The 18,091-nt window shown below is 28.7% G+C and overlaps 4 protein-coding genes and 1 non-coding gene across 12 annotated transcripts; 2 read left to right on the top strand and 3 right to left on the bottom strand.

Annotated features, from left to right (window-relative positions):
* The first annotated feature begins 50 nt into the window (after window positions 1-50).
* On the top strand, window positions 51-1,569 carry LOC124956970 (ribonuclease P protein subunit p29). Its single transcript, XM_047513491.1, has 4 exons — window positions 51-187; window positions 318-457; window positions 546-936; window positions 1,054-1,569. Exons 1-4 carry the CDS (start codon window positions 172-174, stop codon window positions 1,188-1,190), a joined length of 684 nt encoding a protein of 227 aa, XP_047369447.1. The 5' UTR covers window positions 51-171; the 3' UTR covers window positions 1,191-1,569.
* On the bottom strand, window positions 938-12,620 carry LOC124956964 (clathrin heavy chain). Of its 8 annotated transcripts, none has more exons than XR_007103416.1 (17): window positions 11,948-12,620; window positions 10,676-10,883; window positions 9,534-10,492; window positions 8,986-9,420; window positions 8,410-8,863; window positions 7,952-8,271; window positions 7,577-7,842; window positions 7,210-7,444; window positions 6,744-7,126; window positions 6,362-6,659; window positions 5,826-6,266; window positions 5,162-5,724; window positions 4,699-4,927; window positions 4,493-4,568; window positions 4,258-4,378; window positions 3,159-3,321; window positions 938-3,110 (listed from the first exon to the last, which is right to left on the bottom strand). XR_007103416.1 is itself a non-coding variant. In XM_047513468.1 (16 exons), the coding sequence occupies exons 1-16, from the start codon at window positions 11,987-11,989 to the stop codon at window positions 3,249-3,251; spliced, it is 5,103 nt and encodes a 1,700-aa protein (XP_047369424.1). In that variant the 5' UTR covers window positions 11,990-12,620; the 3' UTR covers window positions 938-3,248. The 8 variants fall into 8 exon arrangements, 6 of the variants coding, with proteins under 6 accessions (XP_047369424.1, XP_047369425.1, XP_047369428.1 ...); XR_007103417.1 differs by having other exon boundaries at window positions 938-3,106; XM_047513468.1 differs by having other exon boundaries at window positions 938-3,321.
* Window positions 12,621-13,189: 569 nt separating this feature from the next.
* Window positions 13,190-14,454, bottom strand: LOC124956971 (60S acidic ribosomal protein P2). The gene is made up of 4 exons (XM_047513492.1): window positions 14,298-14,454; window positions 13,651-13,823; window positions 13,467-13,565; window positions 13,190-13,378 (listed from the first exon to the last, which is right to left on the bottom strand). The coding sequence occupies exons 2-4, from the start codon at window positions 13,820-13,822 to the stop codon at window positions 13,308-13,310; spliced, it is 342 nt and encodes a 113-aa protein (XP_047369448.1). The 5' UTR covers window position 13,823; window positions 14,298-14,454; the 3' UTR covers window positions 13,190-13,307.
* Window positions 13,890-13,964, bottom strand: LOC124957193. Its single transcript, XR_007103474.1, has one exon. It is a non-coding gene; the product is annotated as a small nucleolar RNA Me28S-Am982 (small nucleolar RNA).
* A 130-nt stretch (window positions 14,455-14,584) lies between the features above and the next one.
* On the top strand, window positions 14,585-17,123 carry LOC124956968 (39S ribosomal protein L44, mitochondrial). The gene is made up of 5 exons (XM_047513488.1): window positions 14,585-14,784; window positions 14,869-15,235; window positions 15,355-15,439; window positions 15,543-15,846; window positions 15,925-17,123. The coding sequence occupies exons 1-5, from the start codon at window positions 14,715-14,717 to the stop codon at window positions 16,044-16,046; spliced, it is 948 nt and encodes a 315-aa protein (XP_047369444.1). The 5' UTR covers window positions 14,585-14,714; the 3' UTR covers window positions 16,047-17,123.
* The last annotated feature ends 968 nt before the right edge of the window (window positions 17,124-18,091 follow it).

Below are 18,091 nucleotides of genomic sequence, written 5' to 3'. Positions count from 1 at the left end.
GCGGTTATCCTGTGACTCTTCTGATTGGCTATCTCTTCGATAATATCGATATGAAATATTATCGATATTACGTGTGTGTGTATATACATTTTATTGGTAGCACTGACTCGAGATCATTTAGTCTATACACGAGGCCGTATACAGACAGAAGATTTTATAATTATTACAAAAATGGATAAAGAATCTCGTAAGTAATAAAATAATAAAATAAAGTTATAATTAACATATACGATAAATACGTAGATGTATATATATATATATATATATATATATATATATATCATTTATTAATTTAATATGCAATATTTTATTTCTAGAAAATATATGTTTACCTTTATCAATTAATTTAACAAAAAGTGTTACAACTTATAAAAATAATGAACGATATCTTATGAACTTTTTACAAAACTTATTACCATCGTCTGATATAAAATCTGCAGCAGATGAATTGAAAAAGGTAATAAATTATTTATTTGTCAACATAACCTAAAAGATGGTTGTTTTGAAGACTATTGCATTCATCGTTTTCTATATTCTTGTTATAGACTTATATATTTAGTAAATTTAGATCTAAAACTACGAGAAATATCAAAATAAAAAAGAAATTTTTAACTACGAGAAAACGGATATTACTTGGATTAGGTAAAATTAGCAACAAAAATGGTTTAAAATATACAGATCTATTACCACTCCATGAATTGTGGTTAAAATATATAAAGAATATTTTGGGTGATAAATTTTCATCTAGTGCGACTCATAATCCAATTGATTCTAATTGGGAGAATATAAATCAACAATTAATAAAAGCAGACTTTCATGGTGCTAAAATTTCTGTAGTTAAATCTAAATGCCCTAGTTTGGTCGGTATTAATGGTATAATTGTGCAAGATACTAAGAATACTTTCAGATTATGTGGTACAGATGATGTTATGCGTAGTGAGTATTAATATCATATTTATTAGCAAACAATTAATAAAGTGATGAATATAAGGAATGACGTGAGAAAAATTATGTTTTATCGTTACATTGTTATAATAAACATTTTTATTATAGCCTTACCAAAGAATGCTATAGTAATAGAACTTTACTTACACGACCTAACGCTGCAAATATATGGAAAACAGTTGTCCGTAAGACCTACTGAAAGAACAGTCAAAAAATTTAAAAGCGCACATACCTTTGAATTATAACAAGCTCTAATTTATGTACAACGTATGATATTTTGTGCATCAAAGTACATATTATTTATAAGAAATCTTCCTTATAGAATAATATTCATGTTCATTGAAGTACATTTAATCAAATATCATGTAGAATAATACTTGAACACTATAACGCAATCTATTTGAAATGTAAATTTATATAAATAAAATATACATATATACATGTATATGTATATACGTTAAAAAATTAGGCATAAAACAGACATGTTCACAAAAACATCTATTATATAATAGCCAATACAATAATAAGTTATTAAAATACTTGAAGCCTGAGGAGCATTGTATCTCTACATTTTCACTATCTCAAAATGTATTTCATCTAATAAATAATATATTTTATATTCTATCAATTTTTTTTTTCTTTTTTTTCCGTTTTTTATTTTTGTTTTAATTTCATATCTTTATCCTACTAATGTATCATTTAAATATACATAATATGATTAGCTGATGCCATATATGCTATGAGCAAAATAATAAGGCAACTTTTAATAAAGATTGCTTTTCATTAAAATATCATTGTGAACTTTCTTTGCCACAAATTACAATTCCATTGGTTTTGGCGCATGGACTTATATCATTTATTACAGTTATAATTATTTATTTTTCTTATACCATTCACTCTGATATAGAATACGATATAATATGTATATATATATACTACTTACATGTTACATTGAATAGCAGTACGAGATATAATTATATATATATACATATATATATATATATACGTATATGTATATATATATAATTATTAACCAATTCTATTTTCAATTCAGTGTATTCAATAATTGATCAAAATTAATAATAATAGAATATTATGATATAATACTATAATAATCCCCAATTAGATTAGCACGTAAAATAAAAATATTAAACAATATAATATTTGTTTTGTTTTTTTTTAACTTGGAAAAGGACAAAATAATTTTTGAAAATGTCAAACATTCTCATTTGTATCAACTTGACTTAACATATGTTCCTAAAGCTTGAATACTAAACGAAAGTTGTAGAATCAAGAACATTATTTCTGATCTCAAATGTTAATTAATATTTAAATGTATTGTGCCCTATATTTTACCTCGGAATCTTTCGTTAAATAACTTTCGTTTAATATCTTTTATGTATAACAAGGTTTTTGAAATATTACAATGTTTTTCTTTGTGATTTATGAAACGTAAAAATGTTGACTGAGATGTCTTATGTCGTGAAATAGACCTATTCAGGAACGTGACACGTAAGATATACCAGAAATACCAAAGTATAGAAATAGAGATAAAGATAGAATCACATATTGTACATTGAATCAAATATTAAATGTTTTGTACATAGAACATAAATTGATCAACAAGTTAATGTCATGATTGAATTATAACTATATATCTTGCTATCACTTTAAAAATCTATTTTGTTTGAATGATTATAAATACTATAAGTGTGTAACAATGTAAAGTTAATAGTTAAAATAAGAAACGTAGTAATAATAGTATATCAATGCATGGAATAAGTAGAAAACATTAAAGACTGTATGTTCATACAACGAATTAAGAAATAATCTCTCTTTTATCCTATTACACTTGCATACACATCGACAATTTTATTTATATCCTTTGTGTATAATTTATTGCCATATTTCTTGGCTAGAAGTAAAAATGTTGTATATAATAAACAAAGGCATAAATATACAATCGAATAAATATATATATATGTATATATGTATATATATATATATGTATATCGATACATCAATATGATAATGAGACATTTTACAATCCGATGTTTTCACAGAATAAACAGAAATATTTTTTTAAATGATGAATCTTATTTTTTATTAGGCAATATTATAAAGCTTCTTTTCGTGTTTTATTACCAACATATATATATATATATATATATACATATACACACACATATGTATATATATATATATATATATATTACGTGCTACACATACAATATGTAAATCTCCAATTATCTCATAGCGTTGTTACATCCAGGCAATCATAGATGCATTTCAAGTTCCCTTTTTCAATAACTATATATATATATATATGCTTCGCAATATATCCTACTATTATAATGATGTATCGGAAACTTCTTTCTAATTATTTAAAGGAGAAAAAAAAAAACAATATATAATAAATTAAAATTTATCTCCAATTATTTAAATAGTAATGTTTTTGAATAAACTGAGAATATTATGTATATATGTCATTAACAATTTAGTGTTCTTGGAACTATTAACTTAACATGAGTATAAAATTCACTTAAAAAAAAAAAAAAATCCTTGCATGCGCTCACATTAATATATTTTATAATCAAAGGAAGCACTTTATAGCATAAGAGAAAGAAATTCAATAAATATAAATTTATAATACAACGTAATAGAGACGGCCGTATATAAATGTAATATTAATTTTTTTTAACTAAATTGTATAAACATTAATATATCAATCAAATTTTTTCATCTCCCTTTTAAACATAGTATACAACGCTACGTTATTTCCTACCATGTTGTATTTAATAACATGAAACAATTTATAATGAACTATAGAACCGACAATATGATATTAAAAAATATTTATACCATATCGTACATATTTGTCATTGTATTTTCTTTAAAATATTTATATTAATTAATACTTAATTTGCAATATGGGGTGCTTCTTATTTAAAAATGAAACTTTTTAATCCGGTTGTTAGTAATACATTTAACAATTTAAGAAATGTTTACAAGATTTAATATAAACAGTAGAATGCTTGAAAATAATCTTGCGCTCGCGCTTATTATTTTCATTGTGTTACAATGAGATTTCAATACAACAGTATTTTTCTTCTAACACTTTTTTTTTCATATTTTTCTTTTTCTTTTTTTTTTCTTTTTTTTTCTTTTTTTTTTTTTCTTTTCTTCTCTTCAGCAATTAATTATGACTACAATCTAATAAAATAATCTTGTTTTTCCTAAATTTTATAGAAAAGTAGACTTTGTTGACCTGCTTTGTTTGATGCATTACATAGTGTATTTCAAATACCATACCCTTGATAAGCGGCTGCAGGAGGTGCGTACACACTTTGTGGAGGTGTAGCGTATACATTTTGAGGTGCATAACCAGGTGCCATCATACCAGGTCCTGCAGTTAGCATCAATTGAGGCTCCGCTAAAAATATGATGAATGATTAATAATCATCATCAAAATATTATAATAATGATATCAGACATTACTCGGGCCTTTTTCTATACATTTGTATAAATATGATTCCATAATACTTACGCATGATCATAGGTTTATGTTCCTGATGATCAGTTTCTTCAATTCGACGACTTTCTGCCTCTTCTAACTTATCGACCTATATTATAAGCACGTTATTAAATGATAAATTACCAGATTTTTGACAAAAAAAGATAGAAAGAAAGAAAGAAAAAAAAAAAAAGGAAAAGAAAAACATTAATATATTGTAATAAAATTTATAAATTTACCTTTACCTTAGTAATATATTCACGTGCTACTTGAATAAGATATGGCATAGCAAAAGATAATATACGATGTCTCCACGCTAATTCTAAGATAACATCTGGATGAAGCAAATCGTAACAATGGAATAAACATGCTGCGAAACAGTCTTTTGAACCTCTTTCCAAAAACCATTCTAATAATGCCTCAGCAACTTCTGCATCTCGAGATTCTGCAGCGTACTCCATAGCATCCCTATTAACACAAAAAAAAAAAAAAAAAAAAAAAAGAAAAAAAAAAGAAAATAAAAAGAAAAAAAAACACGATTAAAAATTTATATAGAAGAGATATAAGTATCCTTGAGAAAAAAAAAAGGAAAGATTTATCTTTAATTTGTTGCAACAAATAAAAAGCGTAGCGGTGTGAGTTTATATTTAGATTTTTTTTTTCTTTTTTTTTTTTTTTTTTTCTAACACGCATTGTACTTACCTGAATAATCTATCTTTTTTACAAAGCTCTACAGATTGTTTCCATCGATTATTTCCTTTGTATAAATATGCAGCAATTCTTCTGAACTCAATTAATTCATGCTTTTCCAATTGTTGTGCTAACGCAATATTATCAAAATTATCAAACGCGTCTATCGACGTTCTCAGGCCCTGATAATCTTCTTCGTCTATGAGCAAGCCATTTAAAGCCTCGTTAATTGCTTTATTATTAAGTGCTTGAACCGATCTCAAATAAGGTTTCACTAATTGCAAATGTCCAGTCCTTGTGAAATATGCAACTGCTCTTGTGTGATCCATTCGTGGTGCGAGTACAAGCAGTATATCATTTAGCAGCAGTGGTTTATACTCAACATAAAATTGTATAGCTTTATAATATAGTTCAACATTTGCCACTTTAGTAATTACATCTTTGAAGTGTCCCTCGCGCCAAGCTTCAGTAGGATGCTGCATCATTGCTAACACCGCATTATCATATTCTTCATATTTATCATATAAAAATACAAGCTCTGCCCATAAATGTGCTTGTTCGGCTGCACGAAGAACCTAAAACAATTAAAAATGAAAGAAAGAAAAAAAAGAAATATTGTCATCGGTATATCAATAATAATATATATAATTTCTTTGTATAGATAAACTTTTAATACCTTTGGTATATTAACACGCGACCAAAATAGTTCAAGATGTTCTCTCATTCTTTGAGGTTTGTATTTACTATACAATATAGCTAATTCCGTAAACATTCCCATGTGTGCTCTTTCTAATCCTAAGGCAGCTTCCAAAAGATTAATCAATTCTTCAAAATGTCCCCTGTCTTGATAATAATTGATCAAATCTTCCAGCTCATCGGCATGTACAACAATATGTAAACCGCACATCTGTGCTAATCTAAATTCTCCACTGTCTACACAAGCAAAACAAACTTCTTTCCAAGTACGCGTGGAGTTAGCCTTACGAGCACTATCCACGGCTCCTTGAAATTCTTTCAAATGAACTAATGTTATAGCTAATCGAGCAAAATTTGATACATTGTTATACAAAAGTTTTGCCGCTTCATACATTTTATCTTCGAAGCATCGATCACCAATCTATAAAAAAGAAAAAAAAAGAAAAAAAATAATTAAATCACAATAAACAATGAACAATAATAACAATTAAATATATTTATGATTGAATGTAATACCTTTTGTATATCGGCATGATTAGGCCCAGAAATAAATTCTTCCAAATCGGCAAGTCTGTTGGTACGAGCGTATGCATAAATCAATTCACTTTCTATGAATGATTCGCGTGCTTTTTTACGTGCCATTTGTAAATAGCGAACCAAATCTTCCCAATGGGAAGTACGATGAGCAGTTTCTACTACATCGACGTATGCCGATGGATCGTCAGCTTTAATGAAACTATCAATAGCCTCTTTGACTAAACCCTGTTGTAATTGTGCTCTAGCTAATTGCGACCATACAGCTGGTTCGTTACATCTGTAATTATAAAAATTGAAATTAATTATTTTTTAAAAGGAATAGTTATCATTAATTTTGTAATATCATTTGTAAATTTTATACCTCTCGGCAAATTCATATGCCCTATCGAGATTGTTTACTTGTTCAATAAGAACTTGTATAGCCGATGTATTAACATCAAATTTCTTGAAGATCGCAAATGCTTCTTCGTAAAGTTCATTATTAATAGCGATATTGGCAATGTCAGGCGCATCATAATTATCTAAACGATTGATATATTCCATAACGCGTGTGCGATCAGCCTTTATTGCTGTCAAAATCAAGAGATTCTGTAAATTACGATGATCACTAAATACACTGCTATCGAGTACTATTTTTTCGAGAAGTTCTATTAACTCATTTGGCAAATCAGCCGTCATGAATGCTTTTACAGTTACTGATATATCTTCGGGATCTTGAGTCTCTGATAATGCTGTTTGAACGATCTATAGAAAGAAAACAAGAATAATATCGTTAAGAAAATGTTTTTACGTGTATATAAATGTACGTTATAATTAATTTTACCAACCTGATCGATCAATGGTCTCTTGTATGGATTACCCTCTAATAAAACTTCAGCCCAAAGATCAGGATCTCTACGTCTTACTAAATATCTTGCTTCACTTTTGAAAAGACTATTTTCATTACAAACACTTATTAATTCTCTATCACATTGACCGCGTTCATAAGCGATACAAGCTAAATGTGGATCACGTTTTTCACAATATTTCCCAACTACTCTGCTGTCGTAGAACTGATTTTCTCTAAAATATAAATTAAATAATAGTGAGTACATTCGTTTGTCTTTTTTTTTTTTTTTTTTTTTCTCCAGAGACAAATTATTCCTTCTCCATATTGTTAAATAATTATCACATTTTTATTGTATTATAACTTACTTGAGGAATCTCTCAGGATTATTGTTACTATCAATATAGATCTTTGCCAATGCATTATGAGTAGCAGGTTCTACACATCCTTCATGAACACGAGATTCTAACCACGGTAATAATAATTTCAGTCGATTTCGTTTTTCAACTTCTTCTACGAGTTCATCGGTAGAAAATTGTCCTCGTACGACAAGAATTAAATTTTTAATAATATCTTCTGAACAATCAACGTCTAACAAACCACCTACTACAACAGGTAAACGTGATGGATTTACCTGAAATCAAACATTTGTAATTGTATGTTCATTGTTCAATACGACATTATAAAAAAAAAAAAAGAAAAAAAAAAAAACAAATTCGAATTATTTTAAAATAATAACTTACTTTTTGAACATATATTTCTATGTATTTTTGTAAATTGTTCCGATAAAGATATAAGACTAGGTCATGCACAAAGTCAAATCGATCGCACACGATGATTAAAGGTAACTGATCTGGTAACTTAGCTTCTTTCAAAAAGTTTTTAACACGTTCAGGACTATAACAATTACTTTCCCTACATATACGTTCAACTTCTTTAATTTGATTTGTCTTGCATGCTGCCTGTATGTATTTGAAATGTACTTCTTGATCTTGACTGAAATTCACAATTGATCCCAAGAAGTAAAACAAGCCTTCGTAAGATTTGAAACTCTCGAACAAGTCTGTAAATATATTCATATATAAATATATACAGGATGCATATATTGATATAATTAAATAATTCTTTTTTCTTTTTTTTTTTCAAGACTGAAAAAAAATTAATTCACGCCTAAATTTTTCATATATATCTATATATATACCTATTAGTGCTTTAGTCGTCAATTGTTCATGATATTTCGTTGCAATTTGAATGCAAATTTGCAAATTTTGTCTTATGTTCGCCGTCAACATAGCTTTTAAGCATTCAAGAGAATCTTCTACGGACAATGTACCAAAGAATCCTACAAGCCAATCGGGTGATAATAAATGTGTATGAACAACCGCTCTCTTGATGTCATATAAATCCGTGTAATGTTCCAAAGCACGTTGTAATAGACCAGCTTTTTCACATAATTGTGCAACATGCGCTCTATCATAGTGAGTAAACATTTGATTGCCTAAAATTGCATCGGCTACTTGTGGAGCAGACATTAGATTCATTTCCAGGAGGCGTGTTTGTAAAGCTCCTTCGCTTGGTCGATTATTTTTAAGTGCATCTAATAAAAATGCTGTACATTGCTGAACCATATTTTGCTCCATAAATATATCTACAATCTACAAAAATTTTCAAATAAGATAAATAAAGAAATAATTAATAAAATGTTAATTAAATATCAATAAAATTTCATTGTGAATGGTAATAATAATTTTTAAAATAATACAATCGCAAAACTTACTTGATTAATATCAGCTAAGGGCTCTGCATCTTGAACCAACATTTGTGCAAATGCTACGCCTTGGTCAGGATTAATTCTCATAAGATTTCTTAAAAGAAATATATAATCTGGAGTATAAGAAACCTTTTTAGCGTATAGAACGATCTTTTGAAATTGACCAGTCTCAGCGAAACACTGTATAACTTTGTTGGGTACATTAGCCCTTAAGTAAACACTTAAAGCAAGAGTGGGATCAGCTTGTTTCACTAAATCTCCCAATTCTTCGCTGCATTCAAGTTTATCTTCCTTTAACCATTTTTCAAGAAGTTGTTTACGACCTTGTACCAATACAGGTCTGCATAATTCTAATGATTCATATTTGTTCAATTGTCCTTGATCAAGCAGAATTCCAAAATATTGAAGCAGTGGTGAAGTTTGACCCTGTGTAGCAGGAACCTGTAAAATGAATTTTTATGTCTCATTTAAGAAAAATAAATTCTTTAAAAGTTCAAGTTAATATGAAGAAAATTAAACAATAAGTAAGCTAAAATGTTTCTATGTATATTCACCTGCTGAAATCGTTGAATTGTGGCTGGAGTTCTTAAAATTCCCTTTGGAGCATTAGCGGCAACTTTAGCAGCTTCCGCGTATTGCCCATTTTGAAATAGCATATTAAATTTCCTTACAAATAAATCTTCGGCTCCAGACAAATTATTCCTTACTGCCATCCTCAATGCCAATTCAGGATTTTGTAAGACTCCATTGATATATGGAATGATATTCTCTTCGTCCACGGATACAGATAAAACTTGACCCTTCCGATTTACACCGATTATACCACCAGAAGCTTCATGAGGCGCAGTAACAAAAATTGTTTCTCCCGAAATTCGATTCATAAATATACAGATTGCTGATTCAATATCATACATATGTATATAGCCATATTTTGTGATTAAATATATGACATCATATTTAGAGCTAACTTGCATGGCAACAGGAAAATCATTTCCCGCTTCTGGTGGAAAAAATACATCTACGGCCTTTTTGGGAAATGGCTGATTTCCAGAGGGAGGTTGCCCTACTTCTATAATATGTAGTTTTGCACCTTGAACTGTTCTAACGGCAAAACAAAATAAGTTACTAGGTTCTGGATTTCCTTCCATTTTAAATTGAGCAAAAGCAGCCGCATGTCCTTCGATAGGTTGAGAACATTTTCTATCTACAGAGTAAAGTTGCATTGCACCTACTACTCTGTTATGTTGGGCAGAAATACCAATTAATAATAACCATGTCTGTTTTGGATCTGTTCTATAATTAATTATTTGACATCCGTTTAAAGATGAATGACGATCAAACATCTTAGTGGGTGTTGAATCTCCTTCCATCGACCAATGATAAACTGCACTCTCGGTTATTAATGCTAATGTATTTATAGATATCCACTTCCAAAAAACTACATCTTCTGTCATAGTATGGGCTTTCATCTTTGATTTCATTTCAATATTAAATATTTGAAATGTTTTCACAGCTAATTCAAATAAAAAAAAAAAAGAAAATGAATATTAATGACAGAATCTATGGAATGTCAATGTATAAAATATATATTTTGTCATTAATTCAAATTTTTCATTTTTTCTTTCTTTCATTTTTCTTTTCCTTTTCTTTTTTTTTTTTTTTTTTTTTTTCCAGATAACAAAATTTGGAGTTTTACCTTTGAGTGCAATGACTTTACTTGCAGGATTCATGATAACAGAATCAGCCGAAATAGGTCTTCTAGTAGGATTCGTAGAATCATTCATATCGATAATGACTACTTGGGAAGTATCACCCACTTTTTCTCTAACACAAATAAATTTATCCGATTCCATGGTGAGCGTGTTGAAGCTGGCATTGCTCGCATTAATTCCAACAGCGGTAAGCTACAAAAATGATACATTATAACGAAGTGAACAACAATCTTTTATCAGATATACAAAATGTTCCGAAAGAAAATTTCTGTGATATAATTTCTAATGATAATCAATAAATGACGAAACAATAAATTAAAAGAGTATTCTTAAAGGAAGAAGTATTCTAAAACAATTTTCAGAATCAAATTAATATTGCAACCATTAAAACAATATAATATCCTTATATAATTTCAAAGATGAGAGTCACACTTTGAAAGATAGAAAAAAAGAAAAGAAAAGAAAAGAAAAGGGATAAATGGAATAATAATTGAATTGAAAAGTGTAGATTGGTCGTTGAAAATTTTTCATTGGAGGAATTTGAAAGGGAAAGGAAAAAAGAAAAAGGAATAAAAAGGAAAAAGACAGGGGGGAAAAAAAAAAAAAAAAAAGAAAAAGAAAAATGAATGAAAGAAAGAAAACGTAATTTTCAACTACAACGGAAGGAGGAAGGGGCGTACGTGTCGAGTAGACGTGGCCCTTGTCTCTCTTTCATCGCGTACTATTAGCAATAATCGATCTATTCTTTCGAACTTTGATTCCTGTTGGGATAACCTGTCTCGATGATAAAATAAAATCATAATACATCGGTTTCGTCGACGTTATTAGAAAAATATATTATTTTGCGTCGTCTAATACGACGATAAGTTCTATCTATATAATATATAATAGAAAGATCAAAGAGTATATAACGATATACCTGTCAAAGTAACGTCATTTCAAATGCTCTTTTCGAAACTTCCGTTCTAATCGTTAAAATGCATTCGATATAAGTCGCCAATAAATTTATCTGTCCTTCTATCGTAGATATCGGAATAGAAAAAGGAGATAGAAATAAAATGGCAAGGATAAATCAATCGATCTGTATTAACGTATTATTTGATAATATAAAGAAGCATACGTTGTGAAATGAGAATTGAAAGAAAAAATAAAAGAGAGAGAGAGAGAGAAAGAGAGACGAGAGAGAGAGAGAGAGAGAGAGAGAGAGAGAGAGAGAGACGAGAGAGAGAGAGAGAGAGAAGAAACGGGTCACTTACCTGAAGATGTTCCTGAAACCTTATGGGTAGTAGCTGCGTCATTTTTTACAATTACTTCTCAACAAATTTTACCTGGAAAGTTATAATTTTTCTTTCTGTCTTTCTTTCTTTCTTTCCTTCCTTCTTTCCTTTTTCTTTTTTCTTTATTATTTCTTTCTTTTTTTTCTCTTTTTTTTTTTTTTTTTTCCTTTTTTTTTTCCCCTTATTTTTTATTAATATCGCCGCGAATATCACGTTGGGATTATCCGACGGCCGATCAAACGTTTTTTTTTGTCTATTTACAATCGTTCCCGGCTTTTATCGTGCGCTTTTTATTCTCGAAAAACCTTAGATTAACCATCAGAGCGCAGAAAACCAACTGACGCAAAGCGAATGCCGTCACTACTCGCCGCTGACACCCATCATGGCCGCTAAAGGCCGCCCCCTAACCAGAAATAGTTCCCCAAAAGCGGAAGTTTTTACTTACACTCACTTTATTACGATTTAAACAAGGAATTGTATATATATTTGATAGAAAAAAAAAAATAATCTATACGCAGGCGAGATATCTTTTTCAATAGAGAAGATATAATACCATACGGTATTAGGACTGTTACCGAATTTAAATGTTCAATCGTCTAGCGTACTAGCGCAAGAATACAAGCTATCGGATTCTGTTCCGTGCTTCGAACGCCACCCCCTTCCTTTCTTCAGACCGTTACCCTCACTCTCTTTCTCTCTTTCCCTCTTGCCCCACTTCATTCCTCTTTATCACTCCCACTCCTCTACGTTTCTCTTTCTCACACTATAGCTCTCTCTCTCTCGCTCTATCGCTCTCTCTCTCTCTCACTCTATCTTACTCGCGCACACTTCGTGCCGCCATCTTCATTTCTCCTTACGTGTAAGAGAGATAGCACGACATGATGCATGTGCTGCTCTCTTATCGAACATTATTATTTCTTTTATAAAATTCAACCTTATTTTTCTTACTATTAACGAAATGAAAAAAATTGAAGTAGCTATATATATATATATATATTCATATATAATTTAATCTATAATTGTACCTCGTCGAATAGCTTCCGAGATAATATAAAATTTTTGTATTAATTGAGGTTATCTTTCATTACTTTCTTTTCTTGACTAGTTATCTCTATAATTCTTTTTCAATTTTTAATGTTTTATATTCGATCCAATAATTAATTAATAATGAAAATAAATCTATATCGTTAATTTTGAAAGGGATATAAAAATAATTAAAGATTTAGCAAATTAAAAACAGGTTTTATTCTACAGCAGTAGATCACGATAGAAATGATATTTTGTACAATTTCATTAGTCTCCTGCTGAAGAGAATCTGTTTTTTCATTTCTTATTCTGTTTAATCAAACAGACCAAAGCCCATGTCATCGTCATCAGATTCAGATTCTTCTTTAGCTGGTTTCTTCTCTTCTGTTATAATGCAAATGTAAGTGTTAGTAGGGAATATTAACATGACTATTTAGAATATTATTTATTAATTGTAACTTTATGATCATACCTTTCTTTTCTTCAGCTGGTGCAGCAGCTGCACCTGGAGCAGCAGCGGCAGCCACTGGTGCAGCACCTCCAACTGGTAAAGCAGATAGTTTCTCGCGACCTAAAAATAATTAATGATTTATGAAATCATATTTATGTTTGATTCTTTATTGGTGATTCGAGTAAGTCGTAATATTCCAGCTTACCTTGCGCTATAACATCGTCAATAGATTTTCCATTTAATTCTGAAATAACTTTTTTCAATTTTTCCCCATCAGCTTCAATGCCGACTGAAGAAAGAATTTTTTCAATATCATTTTGGCTGGGAGATCCTTTCCCTCCCAAAACAGCCAAAAGATAAGCGGCCACGTAACGCATTCTAAAACATAAATTTTCTTATCAATACATATATTCAATATCAAATAAAAATATTGAAATAAAGAATATAAATTTTCAGATGCAAAAGTTACCATCACAGTAATCAGTCGAAAGATGGTGATTATTTAAATCATCATAACATTTTACAATTTCAATAAGTTAATTATTAGATTTATTTTCACATATAATATTTTTTTTTTTCCTGATACACTTCTACAAAATTTATATGTTTAATAAGCAAGCATACATATTATTGCTAAGCAATTACAATTATCATTAAATAATATTATAATTACTTTTTTTTTTAATACTCAAGGTTACACATGTGCAACACAAGACTTGAATAAAAGTATCAAAATATATCTAAAACTAATTACGTCAATCCTTGAAAATTATTTGATATTTATATTACATCATTTATGAATTAGATGTCGAAAATAATATTATTACAAATCAATACGGATTTCGATCTTACCTTTAAGTCTTACGACACGAAACGTGGAACACGCTCAAATGAAGTAACGTACAAATTGCGATACAAGCAAACCTTTACAGGGCAAGTGAAATAGGAAGTAGGTTTTTATACATACTGCAATTCTCTATATAATTTATTTCCGGTTCAGTAAAACATTTAATATATTCGACCAATCACTGCAAAGAAAGTAACGAATATTAGCCAATCGGATTCAAGCGAGTTTCCAAAAATTGTTAATGCTGCCCTCTAGGTAGAAATACAGACAGCCAATGAGCAACCAGTTACAGGTATCTATAATTAGAATATAGTAATAATGTACACATGTTTTAGTTACAAAGTTACAAAAATTTGTAATTACTAAGAATTCTACAATTAATAACAAAGGATTTGATATATTAATTCAATATTACAATAAAAATGAATGCTTTGCGTTCACTGACAAAAGCATTTGTTCTAAATAGAGGATGTAAAACTGTTCAATTAGAAAGTTAGTAAATAGTTACTTTGACATAGTATATTGTGATGTATTTTGTAATTTTTATTTATATTTATTAAAATTTGATTATTTTAGCTAGAAGATTTATAAAACGATGGGTTGCTCCAACACAAATGGTAATTACAAAAAGAAAAAAGAAGATTGGGACACAGATAGAACCTATTCGTAGTAATTTTCTAGAATGGAATAGAAATGCAGAACTTTATGCATTTAATGAAAGACTTAGCGAAAAATTTGATCCAGAATTATTAGAACAAGCATTGATTCATAAATCTTACGTTATTAAAGAAGAAGAAATGCAGAAGCAACAAGGAATATCAGATCCTAAACTTGATCTAAGGGATAATAGAGATCTTATACAAGATGGAAGAAATTTTGTTTCTAAAGTTGTACACAAATATTTACTTGAAAGTTTGCCTAATTTACCAGAAAACGGTATTATGTACGTTTAATAATTTCTATATATTTTCATGATATTAATTCTTTTATCACAGAATTAATATCCTAATAATGATTATATTTGATCCAAAAAAATATTAATTCAAAATTTTTATTATATAGGACTATTCACAATTATCTCTTAAGCGAAGAATTATTGGCTAATTCATCTTTACACCTTGGAACAACAGATTTAATATTAACTGAAGTATGTATTTGTAAAATTGCCAACTTTGTATTAGAATATCAATTATATTTTAATTTTTTTTTTTTTTTCTTTATTATTATTAATAATGAGATATAATTTTTAGGAACATCCTGTTTCGAGCAAAACATTAGCTGATACATTTCTTGCCCTTGTAGCAGCTCTTGTTCAAAGTGTTAATGCTAATCATGCTGCTATATTCGTTCGTGATTTTTTAATAACAATATTAGCAGAAAAAGAGCTGCCTAATATATGGTGTCCAAGCAATCCTCTACAAGAATTAAATGATATTCTTTTGAAAGAAGGCAGAGGACCTGCAGAACCAAGAATCATTGGAGAAACTGGAATAAATACTCTTTTGTCGTCGTACCGTATTGCGGTTTATTCGGATAAACAATGTTTAGGTATTGGTAAGTATATACGTTTTAAGATAATCCATACTTATTATGAAAAATATTTTTTTTTAACCATGTGCTCATTATGTCAAGGATGTGGTGCAAATATTCAGGAGGCAAAGGAAGTGGCTGTAATTAATGCTTTATGCAAAATATATGGATTGTTAGATTCTAGTCGTCCTATAAAATTTGACAAAGTTATTGAGATGGATTAGCAATAGATGGTATGATACAAATTTTTAAAGTAATATAAAATAAGTAAAAAATATATAAATAAATAAATAAATAATAAATAATAAAAAAGGATATATATATATATATTTTTAAGTACATGTAACTATTTACACTAAATTATATTACAACTTTCTAAGTTATTATTTCCCGAAACTGATTGGTCCGTTCTTGATTGGTTAGAGCCAATAAGAATTGAGGATTTAATCGCGACGCCATCTGTCATAAAAATCAACAATCACTACTTTTAAAAGGATCACAGTAAATCTAAGTTACGTGTAAACCATGATATATTACAAGAAGAGAAATGTGCAATTAACTCATTGTTCTTCTGCTGACTAATGAACGTTGCTCGCTCAGTTGAAAAACTTTGACGAAGTTTTTTTTTATCGATAATGACGAGATCAAGATAGAAAAAAAATTTAAGTCGTTGTTTGCAACATTGACGATTACATCAAAAGTTGAAATAAGAGAGAAAGAGAGTATCGAAATATATACGGAATTATCATAAGAGTAAACAAAAAAGATGTATAATTTTATGAAATAATTTATTAAATTCAATCTGAAAAGAAACGTAAAAATTGGTGCGTAAAATAAAATCATTTTAAATATATATTTAAAGAAAAAAAAAAAAAAAAAAAAAAAAAAAAAAAAAAAAAAAAAAAAAAAAAAATACAATTTAATCATGAAAATCGACGAGAGCAATAGCGTGACGTAGCGTGAATAATGGCTAACATATATATACACATACGTATATACATAACAAACATACTCTTGTGTTATTACTGGGATGGGCGCATGTACATACATATATGACATACGCATACATAAATACACAATTCTTACATGTGCATATATATTTATATACATATACATATATATTTATATACATATATATATACATATATATATATATATATATATATATATTCAAGATTTACCAATGATATAAAACGTGATTCTTTCTTTTTCACGCGTTGAAATCAACTGAAGAATTGCAAGAAAACAAAATGGCGACGGTTACTTACACAAAATGATTTTCAATCAAAAATGTTCATTCAAATTTCTTTTTCTTTTTCCTTCTATTTTTTTTTTTTTTTTTTTTTTTTTTTATAAATATATTTTTTCTATAGACATATATATATATATATATATAAAGAAGAAAAAAATTCTCTCTTGATAATTACTGTTAATATTACTGATGAGTAATAAACGAAGTTATTGATAAATATTAATACAGGAATATTTCCGTTATTCCAACTGGCGCAATGTATATTTTGATCGCTTCTATTCTTATACTTACATATATATATATATACATTATATATGTACATATATATATATATATGTGTGTATATACACACTTAAGAAGTTGCATACGGTATACATAAGTTGTATACGCATCTACACACTGTAGATTGGTGACGTGTATTCTATAATAAATAGAAAAAGGTAGAAAGGTAGAGCGAGAAAGGGAGAGAGATAAAAAGAGAGAAAGAAGGAGAATCATGAAATGTATTTAAAAATCAGTATAGTCTTTTCTGAAGTATTCAGATGGATGAATTCCATTCGTCTTTCTGAACGTGAAAACATTCCGTTCTTCGTGTCTTTTCTTTCGTGCTATGCAACGGAATATATATATATATATATACACATACGCATACACACAGGTATATAGGCATATTCCTATGACTACAATGCACACATACACGTGCGTACGCGCGCGCACATGCCACACATGTTCTCTTATAGTTGAATAAACGACGAATGCATACGAACAATGTTTAATGAGTATAAATTTACCTACAAATCAATATTCATAGATATATATACATACACATATATGTATATATATATATATTTATTTATATATATATATGTATCGTTGCGTTAACATTACTACGGAAAAATAGTTTTTTCTTTTTTTTTGTAATTTTTTTCTTTTTGCATTCTCTTCAATAGATTCGATCGTTTATCTAAACCATTCATATACATTATTAATATTATTAAGATCCAAAAGTTTCTAGGA

The sequence above is a fragment of the Vespa velutina genome, chromosome 24, assembly GCF_912470025.1.
Source record: "Vespa velutina chromosome 24, iVesVel2.1, whole genome shotgun sequence".
Taxonomy (NCBI): domain Eukaryota; kingdom Metazoa; phylum Arthropoda; class Insecta; order Hymenoptera; family Vespidae; genus Vespa; species Vespa velutina.
Note: the sequence above shows the minus strand (reverse complement) of the source record. Positions and strands in the feature narration are given on the sequence as shown.

Bases quoted from the DNA above. Each gene is read 5' to 3' on its own strand.
- LOC124956971 (XM_047513492.1), bottom strand. From the start codon at position 13,822: ATGCGTTACGTGGCCGCTTATCTTTTGGCTGTTTTGGGAGGGAAAGGA. The intron at 13,566-13,650 runs GTAAGCTGGAAT...AATTATTTTTAG, and splicing joins TGACGATGTTATAGCGCAAG to GTCGCGAGAAACTATCTGCT. The intron at 13,379-13,466 runs GTATGATCATAA...GCATTATAACAG, and splicing joins ACCAGCTGAAGAAAAGAAAG to AAGAGAAGAAACCAGCTAAA.
- LOC124956970 (XM_047513491.1), top strand. The intron at 458-545 runs GTAATAAATTAT...TTCTTGTTATAG, and splicing joins CAGCAGATGAATTGAAAAAG to ACTTATATATTTAGTAAATT. The intron at 937-1,053 runs GTGAGTATTAAT...TTTTTATTATAG, and splicing joins TACAGATGATGTTATGCGTA to CCTTACCAAAGAATGCTATA.
- LOC124956968 (XM_047513488.1), top strand. From the start codon at position 14,715: ATGAATGCTTTGCGTTCACTGACAAAAGCATTTGTTCTAAATAGAGGA. The intron at 15,236-15,354 runs GTACGTTTAATA...TTTATTATATAG, and splicing joins TTACCAGAAAACGGTATTAT to GACTATTCACAATTATCTCT. The intron at 15,847-15,924 runs GTAAGTATATAC...CATTATGTCAAG, and splicing joins TAAACAATGTTTAGGTATTG to GATGTGGTGCAAATATTCAG.
- LOC124956964 (XM_047513468.1), bottom strand. From the start codon at position 11,989: ATGACGCAGCTACTACCCATAAGGTTTCAGGAACATCTTCAG. The intron at 6,267-6,361 runs GTATTACATTCA...TCTTTTTTATAG, and splicing joins ATCATGCCGATATACAAAAG to ATTGGTGATCGATGCTTCGA. The intron at 4,569-4,698 runs GTAAATTTATAA...CTTATAATATAG, and splicing joins AATATATTACTAAGGTAAAG to GTCGATAAGTTAGAAGAGGC.